This window comes from Oncorhynchus mykiss, chromosome 2, assembly GCF_013265735.2.
Source record: "Oncorhynchus mykiss isolate Arlee chromosome 2, USDA_OmykA_1.1, whole genome shotgun sequence".
Lineage (NCBI taxonomy): Eukaryota > Metazoa > Chordata > Actinopteri > Salmoniformes > Salmonidae > Oncorhynchus > Oncorhynchus mykiss.
Window position 1 is genome coordinate 34,312,178 of NC_048566.1, and position 26,127 is coordinate 34,338,304.

The 26,127-nt window shown below is 42.5% G+C and overlaps 3 protein-coding genes across 6 annotated transcripts in view; all 3 read left to right on the plus strand.

The window, feature by feature from the left end:
• ube2e2 (ubiquitin-conjugating enzyme E2E 2) overlaps window positions 1-5,297 on the plus strand; it is a 31,025-nt gene extending 25,728 nt beyond the window's left edge. For both annotated transcript variants that reach the window (XM_021559979.2, XM_021559985.2), the window contains 3 exons: window positions 2,380-2,512; window positions 3,911-4,058; window positions 4,547-5,297. In XM_021559979.2, coding sequence (XP_021415654.1) covers window positions 2,380-2,512; window positions 3,911-4,058; window positions 4,547-4,644 — 379 coding nt within the window. In that variant the 3' untranslated portion in view covers window positions 4,645-5,297. The remainder of the gene's footprint in view (window positions 1-2,379; window positions 2,513-3,910; window positions 4,059-4,546) is intronic.
• Window positions 5,298-5,430: 133 nt separating this feature from the next.
• On the plus strand, window positions 5,431-12,415 carry LOC110488035 (ubiquitin-conjugating enzyme E2 E1). Of its 3 annotated transcripts, XM_021560013.2 has the most exons (7): window positions 5,700-5,807; window positions 6,445-6,638; window positions 7,525-7,702; window positions 7,982-8,032; window positions 9,533-9,665; window positions 11,629-11,776; window positions 12,192-12,415. In XM_021560013.2, exons 3-7 carry the CDS (start codon window positions 7,554-7,556, stop codon window positions 12,287-12,289), a joined length of 579 nt encoding a protein of 192 aa, XP_021415688.1. In that variant the 5' UTR covers window positions 5,700-5,807; window positions 6,445-6,638; window positions 7,525-7,553; the 3' UTR covers window positions 12,290-12,415. The 3 variants fall into 3 exon arrangements, with proteins under 3 accessions (XP_021415679.1, XP_021415671.1, XP_021415688.1); XM_021560004.2 differs by lacking the exon at window positions 6,445-6,638 and having other exon boundaries at window positions 5,431-5,807; XM_021559996.2 differs by lacking the exon at window positions 6,445-6,638 and having other exon boundaries at window positions 5,483-5,807; window positions 7,566-7,702.
• Window positions 12,416-15,772: 3,357 nt separating this feature from the next.
• nr1d2a (nuclear receptor subfamily 1, group D, member 2a) lies at window positions 15,773-23,694 on the plus strand. The gene is made up of 8 exons (XM_021560024.2): window positions 15,773-16,254; window positions 19,469-19,696; window positions 19,929-20,017; window positions 20,181-20,325; window positions 20,500-21,224; window positions 21,483-21,659; window positions 21,935-22,145; window positions 22,568-23,694. Exons 1-8 carry the CDS (start codon window positions 16,236-16,238, stop codon window positions 22,762-22,764), a joined length of 1,791 nt encoding a protein of 596 aa, XP_021415699.2. The 5' UTR covers window positions 15,773-16,235; the 3' UTR covers window positions 22,765-23,694.
• Window positions 23,695-26,127: the final 2,433 nt, after the last annotated feature.

Here is a 26,127-nt window from a genome sequence, read left to right on the forward strand (position 1 = left end):
TTAGTGCACTGTCAGTCTTCTAACGTCTAGCGACTTGACGTAAGATTTTGAGCAGGCACTTTATTTTCCTATAAATGTTTAAGCATCCTAAATTGCAATCCTCTGACTAGCATTAAAATCATTGTGCATTTTAAAGTTGCTCAGTAATGATCATACCCCTTGCTAGGTGAATAGGATCTGCTATAAAACATCCCTATTCATCCCATGACCAAAGCAGGATGTAAGGATGAGCAGTATCTCCCTTTCTCTCTCAGCCATTCAGGATGCTGATTCAGTCGATATCCTAAACCTAGACAGCCTCTCTCCGTCTCAGTCCGATGCTGTGGCCTCGACCGTGCTCCCCTGCTCTCCCACTCCACTAGTCTAATGAGAGACTGTCAGTCAAGTCTTGAATGCCCAGCCAGCGCTCAGGCAGCCGTCACAAAGCACCACAACCCCTGCTGCTGGTGGGGTGGGGGTTGCCGGGCAACCTCCAGTCGTGGCATGTACTTTAAACTATTGACTTAGCCTTTACCCAGAGGTCCGTGTGTTGTCAGATCTACACAGAGATTGTGTAGAGTGGATCCTCTGCCATGCCGTCTCATCTATCTCTTCTGAGCTCAAAAGTGATTGGCCTCAAAGGACATGAAAGAGTCCCTGTATCTGTGCAGCTTTGAAAAGGATCACACATCTGGCACAGTGGGAGGAAAAATATATATTTTTATATTGCATCAAGCTACATTGAGTTTTTCACCTTGAATCATGTTGAATGTAGACGCTTGATTAAATTAGCATTTTTCCGTAAGTATTGAAAAGGAAATTGCCTACAGCCAAAGTGTGGTGTTCAAAATGGCACACTGTGGCAAAACCATTTTCAATGGAAAGTGAAAACAAGGAGTTCTCATTGGATAATTTCGCATACAACCTTCCCATTTTACTAATCTTTCTTCCGTTTCGGGCCTTATGAACATGACACATTAATTCTGCAGATTACCTCTGGTGCAGGGATGTGTTGATGAGTAAATAACTTATTTCCCCCACCCACATAAAAACAGTTCTCCCTGTGTCTGGTTGCAACTCATTTTCTCCATGAACAGTGCAGGGGTTACCTCACCCACCTAAGCAACATCAGAATATTTCTCAGATTCATTACAGCTAGCTATTAATAGGCCACATCTGGCCTGTTGCAATGCACTGACAATGAATATTGCCCAACATGGTCTCCAGATGCTATGCTTAGGTAATTTCCAAATCATACCAGTATAAAACAGATTTCCTTTGTGCCTCATCAAGATAAGTCCAGATTCGCATTGCTCTTATGGGCACAACACAGCTATTGAAAAATATTCAAGTCCCTGGGGAAGAATGGATCATAATGAACTAATTAAAGAAGGCTTCGAACAAGATAAGTGAAATCTGCATGTGTTGACACTACAGGAAAGAGGAAGTGTCTAGTCCTTTCATTCTATTTGTGGAGACTGATCCATTCTCATGGGCATGCATTGAGCCAGACACATGTTTGATACTCAAGTCGTGCTATTTGAGATTATTATGTTGCGGAGAAAGCATAACTTGCTTGTCATTTCATTCTGACATAGCCATTTGGAAACATCAGTCACAGATTATTGGAGCTTGTCAACATGAGCAAAGCTATTGGTGACTTTGATAGTCAAGCATTTTCTGTGCTACTGCAATCCTGCTCCCAATCTCTAAGTATGTGTAAGTGTCTGTGAGCAGTCGTCTGTGTGTGTGTGTGTAGTCATTTGTGTGCGCCTGTGGGTTTAGTCGATGTTAAAGTTCATGTACAGAAATGCCATGAAATCTGAGGAATTCCTCATTGTCCTGGGCTTTCAGATCTGGTCGGTGTTCCAGACAGTCTTCTGTTGGGGGAGGGTGGAGACTTAATATGGAAATTACATTAATTACCAGACTATCCAACAGATGTGACCCTCACCCCATTCAACATAACTACTCATCTAATAAAGGACCTTCAAGAGACAATTATATTTTTGTGTATGAATTGACCATTTGTTTTATTGTTCTCTATTTGTGAAATGAGATTCCTCAATCCAACTGACAAACTGTTTATTTCAATGGATGGATGGTGATATTAGCCATTGAATGTTGCACATTTTGGGGGGGTTTAATAATGTTTCAGATTTGCTTTGGCAGCACAACCTAGATGGCTTGAGTGATAATCATTGAACAGAACTAAACCTCGGGCTAAAAAGAGCAGACTGAGAATCTCCAATCTCTGCTTCTTTAACTTGTCAGAAACAAGCATTTCCTCCTCACTCTCTTGCTCACTTGGACTCAGACTTTGTCTACTTTAGGCTACCCTGTCAGTAGCCGGTTGTCGATCCCAATGCCCCTAAACATATTGACATGTTTCTGTTTCAGCGCCGGCCCCAAAGGAGACAACATCTACGAGTGGAGGTCAACCATCCTGGGACCACCGGGCTCTGTTTACGAGGGAGGGGTCTTTTTCCTCGACATCGCCTTCACACCCGACTACCCCTTCAAACCACCCAAGGTCAGCACCCCTTGCCACACTGACCACAAATGTTTTATAGCTTTAGTGCCATTGTGCTGCTTTCTTCCTCTGTGGAAAACTCTTGCTTTAATGTAATTTCAACAGCTAACATGATTTTCTGGAAATCTGGTGTGCTCCTTCAAGCCTTTACCAGTTCACTGTCCATATTTTAAATTCATTCTTTATTAGCCTTTTCATGAAATGTACCCTGTGGAGTATTTTCGGTTGTTGAGTGGATGTCATTATCAAGTGTATGAAATGTGCTTTTGGATATCTCTTTGTGCTTCTTAGAACCCAATTTTCCTCTCACTTGCTTTCATTTTGAGTTCTGACTCTCTCTCTCTCTCTCTCTCTCTCTCTCTCTCTCTCTCTCATTTTGTCTGTTTCCTCCCCCCATTCTTTCATTCTCTCTTTTTGTCTCTGTTTCTCTCTGAGCTGTGTAAGAACCGGCTCTACTGTTTGACAGCAGACTCAAACAAATCCACAGGCTCAAGCTCTGCTCAGTGTAGCCAGAGGGCTCAAGTGTTTTGTCCCACTGTGATCTGTAGCCAGTTCTTCCGTCACTGTAGCGCACAATACATGCTCCATTGGACTTTTGCTGTATACTATAGACTCTTACCAGAGCTTTTTTCAAGCCCCTAACTGAAACTCCAGTTTGACAAGCTTGTTGGACAGATTGGAAGTATACGATTTGGTTGTTAGGGTTAGTGGGGCAGAGAGTGCACCATTGTGGGGTTATTTATCATGTCTTATTCTTGGTGTGTTCAAAATGCCAAGGCTCATTAGAAGTTTCCTCTGCAAGGTCAGGGTCAGTCTGTCCAGATGTTGGTGATTGGAGTACTGGGCCGGTGTCAGGTGTCAGGCCTAAACAGATGTCAGACTCACTGTCAATCAGAAACACGGTAGTAAACTTAACAGGGACTTTTGTGTGGATGTTTGTTGTACAAAGGTTTGACCTAAGCACATATGAAACCAAATAAAGTAATTTTGACCCATTATTTGATTCCCTGTTAAAGTCTTATAGGAATTATTGTTTTCCTCTCAAACTAATATGTAACGGTTATAGTGAGATTAGAGATAGGCATGGGTTTTTTTTCTGGGGAATTTCATGACAATTATAAAGGTTTTCTGCATATTGGTAAATGCACCATGCTGCACCCTGTTGGCCATATCAAAGCCTAAGGAAATTAGAAGGCAAATTAAAATTCTGGTATTTTTTATGGTATATCAAAACTCTGCAGCTGTGTTGTAAGGGTTGTCACCATCTTCTCAACAAAGAAATTACATAATTCTGTTTCTTACATTTTTATTTTGTCAAATTTAGACTATTCCACTGCCAGTATTGCCGCTGAAGCATGTTTCTAAACTATAAATGCTTTATTTTCCTATAATCGCCAGGTAACATTTCGGACGAGGATCTACCACTGTAACATCAACAGTCAGGGGGTGATCTGTCTGGACATCCTGAAGGACAACTGGAGCCCTGCCCTCACCATCTCCAAGGTGCTGCTGTCCATCTGCTCTCTGCTCACAGACTGTAACCCAGGTAAGAGACCTGTCAATGTCCACATCATGAGCTGCAGTGTTCTCATTTCAGTTGGTAATTCATGACTGATTTTAAATTACATTTGAGTTGACACTATCTACACACACAGATGGCGGTAGTGTAAACTCACCACATGACGAATTATCACCATCTCTGTGTAGATAATGTAGACTCACAGCATGAAGGATTATCACCATCTCTGTGTGTAGATAATGTAAACTCTCAGCAGGAAACATCTACACACAGAGATGGTGATAATGTTTCATACTTTGATAACTGTCTGCAGCTCTTCTAGTGGTGTTCCAGCATTCCCTTCCCCAGGGACAGTAGCTCTGTTGCTGTTGAACCTGTTGATGGAATTTAAATGATCTTATTCATATTTTAATACAATGTAATAATATGCTCTAAACTCCAAAAAACCATACACCGGTGAAATGCTATTCATTAATGCATGCTCTGATCTGCATCCTTTTTTTTTGTCATTGCAGCGGACCCTCTGGTGGGGAGCATTGCCACACAATACCTGACAAACAGAACGGAACATGACAGAATAGCCAAGCAGTGGACGAAGAGATACGCCACATAGAGCCCCCTGTCTGACTTTTCCACTGTCACCCCCCCCCCCACCCCACCCCCACTGTACTTCTCTACCTCTCTCCCCAGCCTTTCAAAGCACACTCACTAAGTGCAATGTTATACCTGTAATCCCCCCCACCCAAAACTTTGTATCTACCTTTTCTTTGTAAAGAACTGTCCTTTGTTCCTTGTTGACTTGAAAGCTTCTTTTTTTATACAAAGAGTAGATTGGGATTTTATTTTCCAATATCTGAATGTTGGAATTAATGTATTGAAAAAAGACAATTATTCTAATAAGCATTGTCCCTCAACTATACAGTATGTATCCTTGTTTTCATAGTGGCTCCAGGAACAAAATGCAGATTATATACTCTTTTTACTTTAGGTTCTTGTGTATTTTTTAATTTCCTATTCCAGTCATCAATGGTATCTGCATGGAACAGAAGGAAGATTTGCATCAAATGACTTGTCTTCTACGCTTTCTGGTTTTGTTTGTACTGTATGTATTTTTTCAAACGCTTTTGAGGCAGACCACAGAAATATAGGTCTGCTTGTGAAAGAGGCAGGACTTGTACATTTACCGGCTACTCTGGCATGGCAGGGTGGTTTGTTGTGCACTTGTATTAATGAAGCACCCAATAAAACACTGGTTGGCTTGTGAGATACTCTTCTGTAACTGTGAACCCTCTGTGACAGGTCCAGAGATTAACATCTTAACACCTATCAGCCTTCTGCCTCATGACTGACACACACACACACACCTGTGCCTGAGCATATAATGAACTGGGAAACCCAGGGAATCAGTGAAACCAGGGTCAAATAGACTACAGCAGAAGAAACTGCATCACAGGTCTAGGTTAGGGGTGGGCATGAACCATAGACCATATATGAACCTCTCTTTCACCTTGACTTGGTTACACCATATTCAGTGATGCTCCAAATTTTATTTTGGCCCTCATTCGACATGTGCTTTTTCGTGCATCTTTTGTTTAATGTGTGATATCAAAATGTCAGATCAGTCTACGAAGACCTAATGTTGAATGATCCTTGTGCGCCGATTTGCCTTCATTATTGTGAGTGCGCGATATGAATCCACTGCACCCGCGGCACTTCCGTTCCACAGAAGGCGATTTGCACGAGCACAGGCAGTGGAGAGATCCAGACACAAAGGAGGTGATTTGCTACTTGGCTGACGTTACTTTTAATATTGAATATGCCTCATGAGTTATAAAATATATTGAAGTTCTCTGAGTGTATTCAACTTGTTTTGTATTGGAAAAGACGGCTAGTTAACGACTCAACAGACACATTTGTGGTGACACTGCCTGGCTCAGGAAATAAATATTAACGTTAGCTAGCTCAAGCTAGTAACGTTAGTAACTAAACTAGTTTCACTATGGTGTAACCTTGTTTGCCAACTAACGTTAGCTAAGTTAAATATCTCAGAATGTTGAAAGGTTGAGGTGGGCGTAAACGTTGATGTAACTACAGTATTTTTCCGAACTTTCTAGCTTAACGTTGGCTAAGGTCTGGGCAGTCAAACGGTCGGCTAATAACGGGGGGCGAGAAAATCAGCAGGTCGGACGTTTGTGACTAGCGTTAACTAGCTAGCTAGATGGTTATGCTAGCCAGCTGTTAATGTCCACTTAGTTAACCAAACCTAGTCCAACCAGATTGACTTGTCACAAGCAATTGCAAACGTAAACTACTGTAGGCGAACTCGCTAGCAAACTGCTATAGCCTCTTTGCTCCAGGAGACCTGTAATTTACACACAAATGAATGTGTTAGATCATTGTCTTAACGTTTCAGGACTCCAGGAGCGAAGAGGCCATAGCAAGTAACTCCAGACCAGAGATATTAGCTAGCAAGCTAACATTAATTACTGTGAAGAAGGCCCGAGAATGTTCCCATCAAATGGTTGGCCACAAAGACTAACTAACTAGCTGTTGTTCACCACCATGGATCCATTTGTTCCTTCTGGGCGCCTTTAGTATTAGCTGACGGTAAGTTAGCTACAATTTCATAATATTCATGATCTATTACATTTGGGGAATAATGGAGGCTTGCCATATCAGGGCTGTCAAACATTGTTTGCTCAACCATCCATAATCACAACATTATTGCCAGAGGAGGGATGGGGGTGGCAGCTAGCCAATTACCTTTATTTCAACTGAGCACTAGCCAAGCAGCAAGCTGTATCGGACTCCCTAACCCAGTGGTTTCCAACCAGGGATACTTGGCCTATCCACAGAGGGTACTTGAAGACTCATGAGACCATAGGCCTACTGGTGAAATGTACATGAGGGGGTACTCTGGGCAAAGCAAAATTCCGTCGGTGGTACAGTAACTGAAAATTGTTGGAAACCTCTGCCATAACCTAACGTAGCAGGTGTAAAAAACGCCTGAGTGCACTTCCCACATCTAGTTTTCAGCAGAAAAGGAAGCTAGTTTGAATAAGCTGTATCCCCGTAAACCAGATGCATCAGGTTGTTGGCATCGCCGCTAAGCCTAGGGACTCCCTAAAAACATGCCACTTCGACACTGCTACGACCGGAAGTAACTCTTCCTAGCAAGTTAGGAGAGCATTTTCACTAAACCTTTTCCTAACCTTAACCTAATTCTCCTAACCAGATATGTTAATTATCCTAACCTACTGTGTACCTTCTCCTAACCTACTACGAAAAGTCACTTCCAGTCATAGCTGTGTTGAAGTGGCTTGTTTTTTGTTAATCTCACCAAGCTATGTTGAGGTAGCCATATTTCCTAGAATGTTGAAGGTGCTCTGTCATAACTGTAACATTACTTAATTTTGCAATGGCTTGAAAGCAATTTCATTTGTCAAAGCTACTGCTTTTTTTCTTCAACTGCTGCATCACAATCACATTGTAGGTTCCTTCTAATTTCTTGTCCAAACCGGTATGTCGGATAAGGATTCGTGTGTCAGCACCAGCTCTTCGTCTTCTTCCTCCTCCAATCAAAACAAACCGAAAGACACACCTTGCAAGAAACGGGAGAGCAAAGCCAGTATGAGCAAGACCTCCAAGCTGCTATCCACCAGCGCAAAGAGGTAACACACCCAAACCTCATTAAATATTGGCTGGTTGTCACACAACACCAACAATGTGACATTTAGTCAGAGGGGTGGGTTAATCTCCTAGATGATTGTAGCTAGCACTAAAATGTTCTCTGTACTTTATTTGTTTAAAAATATTCTAGCCTCACTGTATTGGACCAAAATATCTGTGCCATTTCTTTACCTTTGGAAGTTCATGGCTGAGAAAACAAAGATGTGTAAGGTATGGCTGGGCAATCAGTGATTGATCTGAAGGCATGTTTGTTTCTGTAGGATTCAGAAAGAGCTGGCAGATATCACGCTGGACCCTCCGCCAAACTGCAGGTTGGTTTTATTTGAGCTCATCTTCTCTTTTCCAATCCGCCCCCAGTGTTTTGCGTATTGCCATGGTCAATACCTACAGGCGACTCTCCAAACAATAATTATTTTACCACTTATTCATAAAGGATTGCGTTACTTTCTGATTTCTCATGTTGTCCCATATGCTGACAAAATAAAGCTGCACCTATTTTGATCAAAATGTTTTGACTGCTGGTGGTGTTTAGAAATCTACATGAAGGGGGGCCTCCCGGGTGGTTAAGGGCGCTGTACTGCAGCGCCAGCTGTGCCATCAGAGTCCCTAGGTTCGCGCCCAGGCTCTGTCGTAACCGGCCGCGACCGGGAGGTCCGTGGGGCGACGCATAATTGGCCTAGCGTCGTCCGGGTTAGGGAGGGATTGGTCGGTAGGGATCTCCTTGTCTCATCGCGCACCAGCGACTCCAGGTGCACGGTGTTGCCTCCGACACATTGGTGCGGCTGGCTTCCGGGTTGGATGCGCGTTAAGAAGCAGTACGGCTGGTTGGGTTGTGTATCGGAGGACGCATGACATTCAGCCTTCGTCTCTCCCGAGCCCGTACTGGAGTTGTAGCAATGAGACAAGATAGTAGCTACTACAACAATTGGATACCATGAAATTGGGGAGAGAAAGGGGTAAAATTTTTTAAAAAATTAAAAAATCTACATGAAGCATAATTTTACGTCTCCAACATTGTTGGATCAACCTTGTAGTCATCACTCTAGCATGTACCAAGGATGAAGGCTGATCTGCTCTGAGGAAGTCAATATGGGTCGTGATACAGAGGCACGTATCACGGGATTGGTTGCGAATGGAGGCTTCTTTGAAGCTTGAGAGAGAATGTACTGTTCTCTCAAGCAATATAAAGCTGTGTGTTCACCACGTGGGTACCAACCCAAGGGATAATAGGCTCTAAACAGTTTCAGACAAGTTTTTTGCAAGTGCAGTAAGCTTTAAAGGAACAATCGATTCATCCATTTTGGGACTTCTAAATTAAATAAATGTACCCATAACTTATTCTATAACCTTATGAGCTTAGTTCAACTGTTGTACCTCATCATAACCCCCCCCCCCCCCCCCAAAAAAAAAATAATAATATATAAGCTTGTTTCTCTCCGTTTGTAAACAAAGTAAATGTTAACAAGTACTATATAGCCTCAAAACATGGTTAAAACAATTTTTTTTAAATCATGGATGGTCTATGAATTTAAGTGGTTACATTTCTCTAGCCCTATCCCTCAGCTTTTTGCGTAAATGGGTGAGGAGAATGCTTTAAGGTATTTGTCCCTTGTGGCAATGAGACGAAGTACACACACAAGTGACCTGAGCCATAACAATAACAAAGAACGTGGTCCAGTTAACACCAATTAGGGAGACTGTTCTCCTTTGGTTTTCCAGGTGGGTAACGACAAAGGAGTTGGCTAAAGTACAGATCTGTGGCCAGGCTAATAGTATAACATAATCTGTAATTTTATCTCATTTAATTCCAGCGCTGGTCCAAAAGGAGACAACATTTACGAGTGGAGGTCAACCATCCTGGGACCACCGGGCTCTGTTTACGAGGGAGGGGTCTTTTTCCTCGACATCGCCTTCACACCCGACTACCCCTTCAAACCACCCAAGGTACTGGGCAATCGTCAGCTACCAGTCACTTTTTACCCTCTACACTATAAAACGGTCATCTTGGTTTAGTCCCACGCAATAAATGGCACAGATTTACTTAGTGTTCATTTTCGTGTTCTTCAGGGTATACACAGCGAAAAATGCGACCGGCGATGATCACAGTGTTTGTCATATTGTGCTGCTGCTAAATTGTTGCCACCACCGCAAAAAAGAAAACAAAAAACGAGACTCGCTTTCCAGATGCTAGAGAGCTATTTACATGTGTGCCTCTGTTTTGTGTGTGTGCGCGAGTCGGGTCATTGCCAGAGAAGGTAGCCTATGCAATTTCATCCATAACAACACTAACTAAATATCAAATTTGAAACACAGCTTGTAGCTTGGCTAGTTAGCTCACTTGTTAGTGTGCTAGTTTAATTCCATGTGCTAAAAACAAATCCAAACGTTTCATAAAAATGTGCTCAAATGAAATTCTATTATATTTGGATTGTTTTGTCACATTTGACAATTTCATTACAATATGGAATTTCTTTTTGAGAATGGTGAAATGAGGATGACTGAATTTCCTCCAGTTTCTAGAACACAGCAGGCAGCATATGTACAGTACTTACAATCCCTGCGTTTTGCCAGGATTTCCCTGTTAACATGTTGAAGTACTCTCATTAACCAACAGAGGGCATTTGACACCTCCACTTGGCTCATCGCACTCTAGCAATTCCTTGTGGCAGGCAGTGCGCCTGCAGGCTGACACTCAGTTGTCAGTTGAATGGCGTTTCCTTCCGACACATTGGTGCGTCTGGCTTCCCAGTTAAGTAGGCGGGTGTTAAGAAGCGAGGTTTGGTGGGTCATGTTTCGGAGGACGCATGACTCGACCTTCACCTCTCCCGAGCCCGTTAGAGAGTTGCAGCGATGAGGCAAGATCGTAATATCTTGATTACAAACAGAAAATGTAACCAATAAACCTGCTGTATGTAAAATGTTGTGTGATATAGCATGGAAAATAAATAAATGTGACTCTGGAGGACAACATAATGTTTGTTTCCAACATTAGAGCTGTTTTCCTCAAGAAGTAAAAATCTTCTTTGTGTTTTGTTTCCTTGCCACGATACTAACAAGTATTGCAATACCGGTATCATCCCGGCCCTACATGCTTTGTCTTCTGCCCCAATAAATGTTCATCCACTTTAATAAATAGTTATACTGAACAAAAATATAAACTCAACATGCAACAACTCCAATGATTTTACTGAGTTACAGTTCATATAAGGAAATCAGTCAATTGAAATAAAATCATTAGACCTTAAATCTATGAATTTCACATGACCTGGCAGGGGCGCAGCCAATCAGAGTAAGTTTTTCCCCACAAAGGGCCTCATTAGAGATACTTCTCAGTTTCATCAGCTGTCCTGGTGGCTAGTCTCAGATGATCCCACAGGGCTCCCGAGTGGTTAAATACATGTTTTATTTTTAAGAAGCAGGATGTGGTGGCCCTGGGCTGGCATGGTTACATGTGGTTGTGAGGCCCGGTTGGACGTACTGCCAAATTCTCTAAAACGACATTGGAGACAGTTTATGGTAGAGAAATGAACATTCAATTCTCTGGCAACAGCTCTGGTGAACATTCCTGCAGTCAGCATGCCAATTGCACACTCCCTCAAAACGTATTTGTGGTATTGTGACAACTGCACATTTTAGAAGCCTTTTATTGTCCCCAGCACAAGGTGCACCTGTGTAATAATGATCATGCTGTTTAGTCAGCTTCTTGATATGCCACACCTGTCAGGTGGATTGATTATCAACAAAATAAGCTTTTGTGCCTGTGGAGAATGTCTGGGATCTTTTATTTCACCCCTTACATGTTGCGTTTATATTTATGTTCAGTATAGATGTTGATATAGAGTCTCTAGCCTTGTTATGTTAAATATGCCTATAGCATGTATATTTTCTACTTTTGTTTTTCCTCAAGGTAACGTTTCGGACGAGGATCTACCACTGTAACATCAACAGTCAAGGGGTGATCTGTCTGGACATCCTGAAGGACAACTGGAGCCCCGCCCTCACCATCTCCAAGGTGCTGCTGTCCATCTGCTCTCTGCTCACAGACTGTAACCCAGGTAAGATATCCATCAGGGAGCCTAACTGGCTTCTTTGTCCCCTTTTACTTGTTTCTCTTCAGATCTGCACCTGTCCCAGACTGGAAATATGATACCAGAACAAATATTAGTATTCCTGACTCCTGAGAAGGGTCAAATTAAATCTGCAGGTAACATGGTAAATACCAAATACCGGTCCATTTCTTTGGTGTAATTTTGTGCTCAGATGTGGATTACTTTTTATTATGGGTATCACTTTGAGGCCCACACACAATGCCTTTTATATTGCATTTATAATTCCTTATGATACCACTAAGTTGGCATAACTCATAAGTAGTTATAAAAGGCTTAGAATTCATCACTTGAAGCAGAGTAATTGTTTCAAAATTCACCACCCTCTAACTGTTAATTCTCTCATGTTGATTTTCACTTTCAGCTGATCCCCTGGTTGGAAGCATCGCCACCCAGTACACGACAAACAGAGCCGAGCATGATAGAACAGCCAAACAGTGGACGAAGCGGTACGCCACATAGGCCCATAGAGCACAGCCGTGTGGGGGGGGGTTTCTATTTCAGATTTTTAGTACTTTATTGTCTGGTATATTTTTGGGGTTCCTGATTAAGTTATCTGTGAAAATAAAGAAAAACAATGAAACAATATGTAATGTCATATATTTTATTACTCTGTAGGATTCTCCACTGCTTAGCTAATCTCCTGAAATTTAGTAGGCTATCCCTCAAATATAATGCATAAACAGTGCCATAAAAACATGGATTTCACCTTTTGCCAATTCAACTTTTAATATGGAACTACAGTACAGTTGTACCACAATAGCTACAAATCTAAGTACTTTTTTACACAGTTCTGTTGTCCATGCTTATACTTTGAATAGCGTTTACCATGTTATTTTGCAATAACTAATCTCTCATTTGAAAAACCAATGGAATTTGGTGCTAAAGGAACAGTGCAAGCGCATATACATATCAAGGGTGCTTGGTTATGGTCAGATGAAGGATTAGTGATAAATTGCCTCTACTACAGTGCATTCAGAAAGTATTCAGACCCCCTTGACTTTTCCCCCATTTTGTTACGTTACAGCCTTATTCTAAAATGGATTACAATGTTTTTTTCCCACCCTCATCGATCGATACATAATACCCCATATTGTCAAAGTAAAAACAGGTTTCTAGACATTTCTAAAACTTTTAAAAAATAAATCCCATTTATATCAGTATTCAGACCCTTTACTCAGTACTTTGTTGAAGTACCTTTTGGAAGTGATTACAGCCTCGGTTCTTCTTGGGTATGATGCTACACGCTTGGCACATGTTTATGGGGAGTTTCTCCCATTCTCTGCAGATCCTCTCAAGCTCAGTCAGATTGGATGGGGAGCATCACTGCACAGCTATTTTCAGGTCTCCAGAGATGTTCGATCGGGTTCAAGTCCGGGCTCTGGCTGGGCAACTGAAGGACATTCAGAGACTTGTCCCGAAGCCACTCCTGCATTGTCTTGGCTGTGTGCTTAGGGTTGTCCTGTTAGGGGAACTTTCAACCCAGTGTGAGGTCCTGAGCAGGTTTTCATCAAGGACCTCTCTACTTTGCGCCGCTCATCTTTCCCTCAATCCTGACTAGTCTCCTAGTCCTTGCCCCTGAAAAACATCCCCACAGCATGATGCTCCCACCACCATGCTTCACCATAGGGAGCCAGGTTTCCTCCGGATGTAAAGCTTGGCATTCAGGCCAAAGAGTTCAATCTTGGTTTCATCAGACCAGAAAATCTTGTTTGTCATGGTCTGAGAGTCCTTCAGGATCCTTTTGGCATACTCCAAGCGGGCTGTTATGTGCCTTACTCAGGAGTGGTTTCTGTCTGGCCACTCTACCATAAAGGCCTTATTGGTGGAGTGCTGCAGAGATGGGAGAACATTCCAGAAGAACAACCAGCTCCACAGAGGATCTCTGGAACTTTGTCATAGTGACAATCAGGCTCTTGGTCACCTACCTGACCAAGACCCTTCTCCCCAGATTGCTCAGTTTGACCGGGCGGGCCAGCTCTAGGAAGAGTCTTGGTGCTTCCAAACTTCTTACATTTAAGGATGATGGAGTCCACTGTGTTCTTGGGGACCTTCGATGCTGCAGACATTTTTTGGTACCCTTCCCTAGATCTGTGCCTCGACACAATCCTGTCTCGGACCTCGTCAGACAATTCCTTCGACCTCATGGCTTGGTTTTTGCTCTGACATGCACTGTCAACTGTGGGATCTTTTGTATAGACAGGTGTGTGCCTTTCCAAATCATGTCCAATCAATTGAATTTATTACAGGTGGACTCACTTCTATAACCTGTATCTCAAGGATGATCAATGGAAACAGGATGCACTTGAGTCATAGAAAAGGGACTGAATACTTAGGTATTTCAGTTTTTTCTTTTGTATAAATTTGCAAAAATGTCTAACAACCTGTTTTCACATTGTCATTATGGGGTATTGTGTGTAGATTTGAGGATAAAAAAAAAAAAAAATCCATTATAGAATAAGGCTGTAATGTAACATAATGTTGAAAAAGTAAAGTGGTCTGAAATACTTTCCGAATGCACTGTATGTACAACATGCCAATGTGGCTTTGCAGCAGTCCAATAATTGTCTGTTTTACCCTTTACAAAGAACAGCTGTTCTAAATGGACGTGAAATGATTTGAATGAAACTACAGTAACTTGGGCCCTGAGGTTTAAACCATGAAATGAATAACAGGTATGGCAATATCTGATTAGGAATAACTAGGTTTTGTATTTATTATTTTTGTTGAAAATGGACGTAATAATTTTAGAAGCAATCTCTGTTGGACAGTGTTTTAGATGCTCTTTTGGACAATGATTTTAAGCTGCATGAATATACATAAAAATGTATATTTACCAAAATATTACTACTTATGCAAGTAATTCCAATAATAACAACATATATATTTCCGTCTCACATGGACCCTAGACAGTCATTTAAAGTCCAAGTACACTCACTCATCAGTAGTATAAGCCGCATGACTTTTAATCAAATGAACTCTTGCCTGTCAAAATACATCTGGCATTTGAGGTTGACAGACTTTTACCTGCAGTGTGGTACTTAACTACTAGAGCAGTAGGTCTATGATAGGAATGATACAGGCTTTTTAATGTTAATGACGTCAGTGCTCAAATTTGTACACACACAGATTGTAACTTTCCAGTAGGGACAAAGCTTTCTAGCATATTGTTAATTATTGACATAAGACCTTAATAGTAGACCCTCTATGTACCGTTATGAGTTTGTGTAGCGTTTCAGTTATATTTCTGAACTACATGTTGCATTACTTCTGTACAACCTCAATGTAATCCAATGGATATATCACAATGCACTGCCTATGGATTCACGTTATTGCGAGGCAGTCAATGTGAGAGCAGTCCAGAGATTGGCTTGGAGCAGTCACGATTAGGTTTATCATTGTGTTAAAGGTCCAATGCAGCCATTATTTGTTTGTCTCTATCAAATCATTTCTGGTTAACAATTAAGTACCTTACTGTGATTGTTTTTGTCCATTACAAATGAAAAACAAACAACTCAGAAAATCGCAATTTCTCAAGCAGTAATTTTGCTAGGACTGTTTGGGTGTGGTCTAAGTGGGGAGATGAAAATGGAAAACTAGTTGTTATTGGCGAGGTTTGAAACTCTTATTTGTATATTAACTAATTTACCGCCTGGTGATGTCACCAGGCAGGCCAAAAGTCTATCCCACCAAAACAGGCTGAAATGTCAGGTGGTCTTTTCAAACAGCTCTTACACTAAAAGAGCATTATCATTTTCACAGTATTATTCCATGCTCATAGTGTGGATATACAGTGTTTGTGTGTATAACACAGGCAATTCACGTTTTTGATTGCACTGAGCCTTTAAGTCTGCCTCTGGTCTGTAAAAGTGTGTCACTGGGTTAAAGTGACTTTCAAGCGCCCACGCAAGTGGGAGTGGCTGACAACTGGATCACATGGTTAACACACTATTTAGAACATTGAGTACAGAAGAGTCATCGTACAGAAGAGTCATCCAACAAGGGAGTTCGTCCAGCGTTTCTCATCTTGTTAGAGATCTTTAAATATACAAAAACTATTCGGGTTGTAATAGATGCCATTGAAAAGTCGCGGGAACATTTTGGCTGAAAGAAGAGCAGAATTTGTTTTGTTCAGGATACTGACAGTGGAGTGCAGATAATTATATTAATGCCACTAATATTTACTACAGTAATGTAGTTGAGATTAAAATAAGAAACAGTGTTGAGTTTTAGATGATCGACGCTTTGAATTTGAGTTTAACCGCTGTGCTACTAAGGATAATAGCACCTTGCAATCCTTACAGAAAACATCCAGTTGACATTGTGAAACAGGCGAGTTATTGACAAGACATTTAGTCAGCATAGGTTGCTTTCTCTAAAGATTTTCAGAATCGAGGTGCCTGCAGACATGGGCTCAATCAAGCCTGGTAAGACCGGCTTTATTATCCGTGCTATTACAATGTTACAATGTATCTTGTCATGTAATTTAAAGTGTCCACCTCTCGCTACATTGACCAGTTACTTTGTTACAAATCTGGTGTTACTGTTGCTGTCAAGAATTAATGTGTCGTTCTAAGCATCTGTTCTAGAAAAAGCTAGTAAAATCTGGCTATTATCTGTTCACATTTTATTTAGTTGTGTGATTTTTACAAGTTATATATGGACCACAATTAGAAACCTAATAGATGATTTAGATTTTCTGGTCTGCTTATTGTCAAGCCATGTATGTTGATTAGGAATGCCATTGTGCTACGTTTTTTTTTTGTTTTGACACTACAATGTTCTGCTTTGCTTCACCTCACATGGACCAAGCTGCCTAGCCATGTGCCAATGCTTCTCGACTCTCACTGATCATTGGCCGAGAACAAGCTGTGACGCAATCATTGCATAATTCTGCTCTGGGTCCAAGCTCGAGGGCTGAATGCAGGTCCACGTGAAACTGAAGGAGACAATTTTGGTGACCTAGATTTGCTCTCTTAGACATGACAGGTCCACATGTGGGTGGGTTTTGGAAGCGAATTGTCATAGCTGGTTAGGTAATCATGGCCATGTCTTCGAGAGCATTAACTACATTTAGGGCTACATAGTATAGTACAATATATTAATTTATGTTGATTTTGTGTCTGAGCCTCCTGTACACCAAGCAACAGGTGAATTATTTTCCTAGCTGGGTTAATTTAGCCCATATTTAAGCATTTGGTTTAATAATGTCAACATGCTTATGGAATAACGTGATTTAACACCAAATGACTACAAGAACAACTTTGCTTTTGACAGAAACTAAAAGACGATATTATTCTGCCCTTTCAAGCAAAAGAGCAGTAACTGCTCATAAATGGAAACTTTGAAAAATGACTTCAGCGTTTAATTGTCGAGCCAAATTAATTGTAGTCAGATCATTGGAGATGTTTATTTTGTATTCACCTCAATCACATTTATTTCTAAAGCCCTTCTTACGTCAGCTGATGTCACGAAGTGCTGAACAGAAACCCAGCCTGTCACGTTCATCGTAAAGAGGAGGTCAAGGCGCAGCGTGATATGAATACATCTTCTATATTTAATGAAGAACACTTAAACAAACTATACAAAATAACAAAACGACCGTGACGCTATACTATAAATGTGCATACACAGGCAACTAGACATAGACAACAACCCACGAAATACCCAAAGAAGATGGCTGCCTAAATATGGTTCCCAATTAGAGACAACGATAAACAGCTGCCTCTAATTGAGAACGAATCTAGGCAACCATAGACATACATAAACACCTAGATAGTAAACGACCCCATAAACCTACAAAATCCCTAGACAGTACAAAAACACATACATCCCCCATGTTACACCCTGACTTAACCAAAACAATAAAGAAAACAAAGAATACTAAGGTCAGGGCGTGACACAGCCTAAAACCCCAAACAGCAAGCAATGCAGGTGCACGGTGGCTAGGAAAAACTCCCTAGAAAGGCCGGAACCCAGGAATAAACCTAGAGAGGATTCAGGCTATGAGGTGTGGCTAGTCCTCTTCTGGCTGTGCCGGGTGGAGATTATAACAGAACATGGCCAAGATGTTCAAATGTTCATAGATGACCAGCAGGGTCAAATAATAATAATCACAGTGGTTGTAGAGGGTGCAACAAGTCAGCACCTCAGGAGTAAATGTCAGTTGGCTTTTCATAGCCAATCATTCAGACTATCTCTACCAATCCTGCTGTCTCTAGTGAGTTGAAAACAGCAGGTCTGGGACAAGGTAGCACGTCCGGTGAACAGGTCAAGGTTCCATAGCCGCAGGCAGAACAGTTGAAACTGGAGCAGCAGCACAACCAGGTGGACTGGGGACAGCAAGGAGTCATCTGGCCAGGTAGCCCTGAGGCATGGTCCTAGGGTTCAAGTCCTCCAAGAGAAAGAAAGAAAGAAAGAGAGAGAGAATTAGAGAGAGTATATTAAATTCTCACAGGACACCGGATAAGACAGGGGAAATACTCCAGATATACAGGCTGACCCTAGCCCCCCGACACAAACTATTGCAGCATAAATACTGGAGGCTGAGACAGGAGGGGTCGGGAGACACTGTGGCCCCGTCCGACGATACCCCCGGACAGGGCCAAACAGGCAGGATGTAACCCCACCCACTTTGCCAAAGCACAGCCCCCACACCACTAGAGGGATATCTTCAACCACCAACTTACTATCCTGAGACAAGGCCAAGTATAGCCCACGAAGATCTCCACGGCACGAACCCAAGGGGGCCACCAACCTGTACAGGAAGATCACGTCAGTGACTCAACCCACTCAAGTGACGCACTCCTCCTAGGGACGGCATGGAAGAGGACCAGTAAGCCAGTGACTCAGCCCCTGTAATAGTGTTAGAGACGGATAATCCCAGTGGAGAGAGGGGAACCGGCCAGGCAGAGACAGCAAGGGTGGTTCATTGCTCCAGTGCCTTTCTGTTCACCTTCACACACCTGGGCCAAACTACACTCAATCATAGGATCTACTGAAGAGATGCAATTGTAATTTAGGTCAAATGGAAGATATTTGCGATTTTGATTAGGTTTCGGGGTATCATGTAACACACCTTATCACCCTGTGCCCAAAAGTCTTTAAATCAAGTATTTTTGTGATTATTAGTGTTTTGGTTCAAACATTTTCTTCAACAGTGGTGACATGTATGACCCTGACTTGGACTGCAGGCTTTGCTGTACTTTTTGATATAACTGTACACACCCATTGAGCCAACTTGTTATGTAACAGTGGTGTTATTCAAATGCCACCTGAATGAGGTAGTAAAAACAGGTCAAACACCAGGATGAATGAACGAAGGGGGGAAACGGTCTGGCATAAGTCCTGCTCTATATTGGGTGTGGCAAGGGCAAACGGGCAGATGTTTTATCAGATTGTATGGCTTATATTATGTTTATATATGATTTATTATTTACTTTTGACCTAGTTTCCATCACTATTATAACCTTACCCTGACTTACAATGGGGTAAAAACTTATAATATTATTTTGTGTCCCTCTTAGTTGTAACAAAATATTACGACATCAAGATTATGACGTCAATATTATGTTTTTGATATGAAGTATATTTGACTTATATTCCACTAACCTTTTGTCTTTTTCCCCCTTCTCCCCTCAGGTGGTGTCATAGCCTACATCTCTTCTGGCTCCGCCTCCAGCCCGGAGTGCTGTTTGAGTGACAGCTGCAGCAGCGGCTACCTGTGCTCCTCTCCGCCTCATCCCTCACTGCCAAGCCGGGCAGTAGGAATCATGGTGGACATCGCCAGCCCTACCACAGCCAAGCACCCACGTAGCCACAGCACAGACAAGACTGGGCGATCCACCTCCACCAAGAGCAGCATCACCAGTGAGTGCATTTCAGCCCTAGAAATACATTCAGTATGGCAAGGATACTAGATTTATTCAGAATGACAAAGGATAGGAAATGCATTGTATGAGTTGCCACACTAATAATCCAGGTAATAGGTGCATTTTGTATTCTCAAGTCTACATGAGTCATCATCGTGTACAGGTGGAATAGCACATTGGTTAGAGAGGTGTGAATTAGTAGTAACATTGCTGTGCGTTTCTCCTTACAGAGATCAACGGCATGGTGTTGTTGTGTAAGGTGTGCGGCGACGTGGCCTCGGGGTTCCACTATGGCGTCCACGCCTGCGAGGGCTGCAAGGTAAGACTAGTCCTGACTGCTTCTCACGGAATGCCACACTGCCAGTCCAAGGTTTCATTCATGTTGTTCAATGGCTCTGTGTCGTAAGTGTTTTGACAGTGTCGTTCGCGTTTTAACTAGGTAATAACCGCGCACAAACAATGTTCTCTGTGATTGTTCTCAGGGTTTCTTCAGGAGGAGCATCCAGCATAGCATCCGGTATAAGAAGTGCCTGAAGATGGAGAACTGCACCGTCATAAGGATCAACAGGAACCGCTGTCAGCAGTGCCGCTTCAAGAAGTGTCTGGCTGTGGGCATGTCTAGAGACTGTGAGTCTTCACTTTTAAATAATAACGGCATTTTTTCCCATAGGGAAATACAATGGTTAATGGTGTGAGGGGTTTCCTTTTACAAGTTGGATGGATTGACTGACTGTAGGGATATCTGAGCCCTTATTAGTGATATATGTACTCATGTGTGTTATATTGGATTTCCTTCTCCAGCTGTTAGGTTTGGCCGCATCCCAAAAAGAGAGAAGCAGCGCATGCTGCTGGAGATGCAGAACGCCATGAACAACATGATGATGAACAACAACAGCCAGCACCACAGTATGCTCCACGGCACCCAGAGTCCACCCTGCCCCATGGAAGGGCTCCCCAATGACGGCAGCTCCTCTTCATCTGCCTCTTCTTCCTCCTCTATCTCGTCTTCATCAGGCTCCAACCCTTCCTCACCCTGTTCCGCTCAAGACTCCATGGAGACCAGCTCTAGCTCCGCCTCTTCCTGTTCATCGGATAGCGGCGATGACGAGGTTCCTCCTTCCAGGGTGTGTCACCAGGGCACATTCACGTACCGCCGTGAGCAGCAACAGTCCATCAAAGAGGAACCGGAGGAGTCACCTTCGCCGGTCGCCAGGGAAACTGTAAAAGACAGGAGAGACAGCCGCATGGAGGAACTGCAGGAGAGCTGGAAACGCTGCGACCAAGACACCAGGGGTTACCAACCTAGTTGCAACAGCCATCAACACGTCACCAACGGTCCCTACCGGGAAGAGAGAGTTGTTTACCAGCAGCAGCCTGCGCAGCTAAACGGCGCCCCCAGTGGTAGAATGCCAGAAGATTCCTACAGCCTCCATCACAGGAGCCACAACATAATGCACAACATACAGACCGTCTCCAATGGTTACAGTAGACCATCATACAGCCTACAGGACCACAAGACAAACATGGTGAGTGTCCGTTTATCATTTAATTAGCCTTCGTTGAAACATTGAAGAGATTGAAGGTCTCTTTACAAAATGTTACAGTAGAAATACATTGTATACTGCACACCTGAAATGACCCCATAACCATGCCTAAAGGACACATGGAAAAGACCTAAAAAGGCCTATCCTCTAAATCCCCTCCATTTTGTTTCTTCTGCATTATTACTCCAGTATTCTGTTTTCCATAACTGAGGGCCCTGTTCTCGACTCTTGTCACCCCAGGTCACTCCTAGTCTCTATGTGGACCCCAGCCAGCGCAGCCAGGAGATCTGGGAGGAGTTCTCCCTGAGTTTCATCCCGGCCGTGCGCGAGGTGGTGGGGTTTGCCAAGAGGATCCCGGGCTTCCGCGACCTCTCCGAGTACGACCAAGTCAGCCTGCTCAAAAACGGAACATTTGAGGTAAGAATCCCTGGACTCTCTGATTTCAAAAATAGATATTTCCCAACTCTGGCTGTCGTGTTCCAACTGAACATTGCACTCTCTTTAACTCTGAGTGTTGAATTGGCTAAATATATTACAATCTGTAGATATGTTATGACAGAGTATCAGTGTATTTGAACTCAACATTGAATTCTCTGCATTATCACTGTTGAATTCTGCCAGTGTGTTGCCCGGTGCTAGTCACCATAAACCCCTGTTCTAACACACCCTCTCTCCCACCTCTCTCTCTCCAGGTGCTTATGGTGTGCTTCGCTTCTCTGTTCGACGTGGCCGAGCGCACCGTGACCTTCCTGACGGGGAAGTGTTACAGCTTGGAGCTGCTGCACTCGCTGCGGGCCGGGCAGCTGCTCACCTCCATGTGTGACTTCAGCGAGAAGCTGGCCGCTCTGCAGCTGGACAAGGATGAGATGAGCCTCTTCATTGCTGTCGTCCTCGTCTCCGCCGGTAAATAACACTGTCCCTGTAAACAGTGTCCTTGTAAAACACAGTGTCCTTGTAAAACACAGTGTCCTTGTAAAACACAGTGTCCTTGTAAAACACAGTGTCCTTTTTAACACACTGTAATTGTAAACACACTGGTTGGCTGGCTGGCTGTCCTCTAGCTGACTGGTTGGCTGGCTGTCCTCTAGCTGGCTGGCTGTCCTCTGTCTGACTGGTTGGCTGGTTGGCTGACTGTATTATGGTTCTGTGTCTAAAATGGCACCCTATTCCCTATATAGTGCACTACTTTGGTCAAAAGTGCCATTTAAATCGCAGTCCTGTACATACCATTCAGCCACTGGTGTTAACACACAATACTTATGTGTACGATTAAAATTAAAGCCTTCTTTGATACTCACTGTTCTTATGCTCTGTTCTGTGATCAGATCGTTCGGGGATCCAGGACTTGAAGTCAGTGGAGGCGCTGCAGGACACGCTGATCCGAGCGCTGCGGAGTCTGATCATGACGAACCACGCCAACGAGACTACCACCTTCACCAAGCTGCTGCTGAAGCTGCCCGAGCTGCGCTCCCTCAACAACATACACTCTGAAGAACTGCTAGCCTTCAAAGTGCACTCGTAATGGGGCTCATCTGACTCCTAATACCCTCCTTCCACACTTTAAAACCAGGACTGACTTCCTCTGCCACTCCTATACCAGGACCAAGGGGAGACCTTGGTCCTGGAAATGATGAAGTGCAGAACTACTTGGTTTTGTTTGTTAAAGCCGTTTAATTCCAAAGTGTATTGCTCACGAGCAATGTGAATGTGATGATTATGCTCTCTTTTGGATGTTTCAAACGACGCGCAATATCAATTGGTCACTGTTTTCGACCCAATATGTTTGATAAAAGCCCTCAAGACTCAATGTAAACATCTATATCAAAAATAATGCTTGATTAATCAGATAATTGCTGCAATTGCATGGCTATCCTTAGGTGAACAACTTGACGTTGTCGCTCCCAACCCTCCGAGGAAGGAGTCATTTCTTTATTTTTGAATTGTTCAACTGCATTGTCATGTTTACTGTCCTTTGTGTACATAGGGTATTTCATTTGTCTGAATATTTTGAATATTTAATTTTTTGCCTGTCTTTGTCTCAGCTGCCTCTACCACGCCTCCTTCTGGGGACTTGTTGATAGTGCACTTTTTCAGCAACACAACTTTGCACATTGTGTTGTGGACCGTCAACCTCCAAAATCTCACATGCCACCACAGACCCACATCATGTGCGCATGATGTGAACACGATGATACTAAAGTGTTCCTTCACTGATTCCCCACCTTCCTCACAGTGAGGAGTTACTGGGGGGTTTTGACTTTACCTCCTGGCATTTCAGCACAGCACTGACTTTTAAAACTGATATTGTTTCCCATCTGTTGTTTTTTGGGGAATGTCTGTATTTGTCTCCTTTTACGGACAAGATTGCAGTTTGTAAATAAATAGTTATGCTATATCTATCATATATACATATATATATATATATATATATATATAAGTAGTATAAATAAATACAAGTGAAATTATTTACGGTCTTGAGTTTTTTGTGTGCAATATGTTTGAACTCATTTGGTGAGATAATATGAGCGTCTATGAGGGGTAAAGCATTAAGAACTGTAGGTTTGTGGTTAGTTACATTGCGATATCATTTGTAGGGGGTACTGTATTGTGCAGTGATTTTCCTTATTACAAACCAGGTCCAATTAAGTGGCTTAAAGCACAGGTGTCAAACTCATTCCAAGGAGGGCCGAGTGTCTGCGGGTGATTGATGAATTAAGGTCACTAATTAGTAAGGAACTCTACACATCTATTTGTCTAGGGCTTAATTGAAAGGAAGAACCAACAACCTGCAGACACTAGGCCCTCCATGGAATGAGTTTAACAACCCTCGCTTAAAGTGACCACCCAACTCTGTAACCAAAATGTAGACCTGAAATGCAATGACTAAGGTTCCTCCACAAGGGTGCCCTGTCCACATTTTTATGTCGTACCACTATTTCCATGGTGGAAACTGATTTTAATACAGTGTAGAAATGTGCAGATGTTTATTTCAGCAGAGGAGCTGCCCAGTGACCGACAGAAGTGGAGTCTTTGTAGCTGGTTTATATGCTAGCCAGGTTAACGAATGCCTGAGGGTAAGTAGCAAAGTACACTCAATTCAATACAGTTCTGAATTATGAATAAGTTATAGCTTGTATCTTAATGGATGTAAGACCGTGCATTAAAATGCCCCGAAGAAGCAATAATGAGCACAAATCTTTTTTTTACATTTACTATTTGTATAGTTTTATGGACAGTGATAGTTAGAATGTAGAAGGGAGACAGGAAGAGCTGAGATGGGATTCATACCCAAGTCGCCAGGGAAATATGTGTTTCGGAGTTTGGGAGGCCAACCATTACGCCAGACTCCGGCACAATGAGCATCAATTCCTTCCTAGAATAACACATTTCATTTCAGTGCTCAGAGAATTATGTTTAACACATAGTATCAACAGGGATTGTGCCCTCCCACACACACACACACCATCAGTCAGTCTGCCACCGTAAGTACGAATGTGTACTTAATTGACTTGCCTTATCAAATAAAGATTAAACCAACACTGTCTCATCAAACAAAAGGCAAGTGCTGAAAGACTCCATACAGTTTTTAGTGTAAAGGTCTATCAAATTCTAGAGCGCTATTGGTTGACTTTGGTTTTTCCTTTGTTTGGTGTCCTGAATAGTTGTCCAGTACCAGCTAGCTAGATCATGGACATACAGGCCTTCCTAGAGTTTCCCCTCACCACTGTTGAATTAAAGGGATACTTAAAGAAAAACAAATACCGGCATTGGCATTATTGGGCGAAAACAATGTATGTTACAACCTCAAAGCATCTTGAAACATTGTAGTTGCATGGTCAAGTGCCACAAAGAAGAACACAGGCAAATTACAGATGACCTAGAACAGAGCAGCACGACTGGCCCTGAAATGTACAAGGCTAAATATCAATAACATGCATGTCAATCTCTCCCGGCTCAAAGTAGAGGAGAGATTGACTGCATCACGACTTGTCTTTGTGAGAGGCATTGACATGTTGAAAGCACATGTTCAAACAGCTAACACACAGCTCAGACACCCATACATACCCCACAAGACATGCCACCAGGGGTCTCTTCACAGCCCCCCAAGTCCAAAAAAGACTCCGGGAAACACACAGTACTACATAGAGCCATGACTACATGGAACTCTCTTCCACATAAAGTAACTCAAGTGAGCAGTAAAAACAGATCAAACAACACCTCACAGCACAACGTGGACTGTGAAGAGACACACACAAACGCACTCACACTCTAACATACATTCTATTGTGGTATTGTGGATTTTATATTGTAAATGTGTAATAAGAGAGTAATACTGTATTGTATGATGTATTGTTTTATATATGGCGGTTGTTGTGTTTTGTTGAGCTGTAACTGTTTTAACCCTGTGGGATCCCAGGAAGGTCAGCTGCTGCCTTGGCGGCAGCTAATGGAGATCCTACTAAATACTAAATGAACAAAGTTCTTAATAGAACCTTTAAAAAAAAGGTTATACGTAGCACAAAAAAAGGATCTGCTTTGGCTACAAGCCAAATAACCCTTATTTGGCACTGTATAGAATTCTGGTTTTCAAAGAACTCTTCTAAGAACCCATTTTGGTGCTATATGGAAAACAAATTCAAGGTTCTATAAAGTACCATATTCATCAGATTCTCAATGGAACCTGTATGGTGCTATAAAGAACCTGTTCCTATGGTTCTATAAAGAAACATAAAAAAGGTTCTTTAAAGCACCAAAAAAGGGTTCCGCTATGGGTCTAACCCTTTCTGGGGCTACAGTTGAAGTCAGAAGTTTACAAACACTTACAGTGCCTTGCGAAAGTATTCGGCCCCCTTGAACTTTGCGACCTTTTGCCACATTTCAGGCT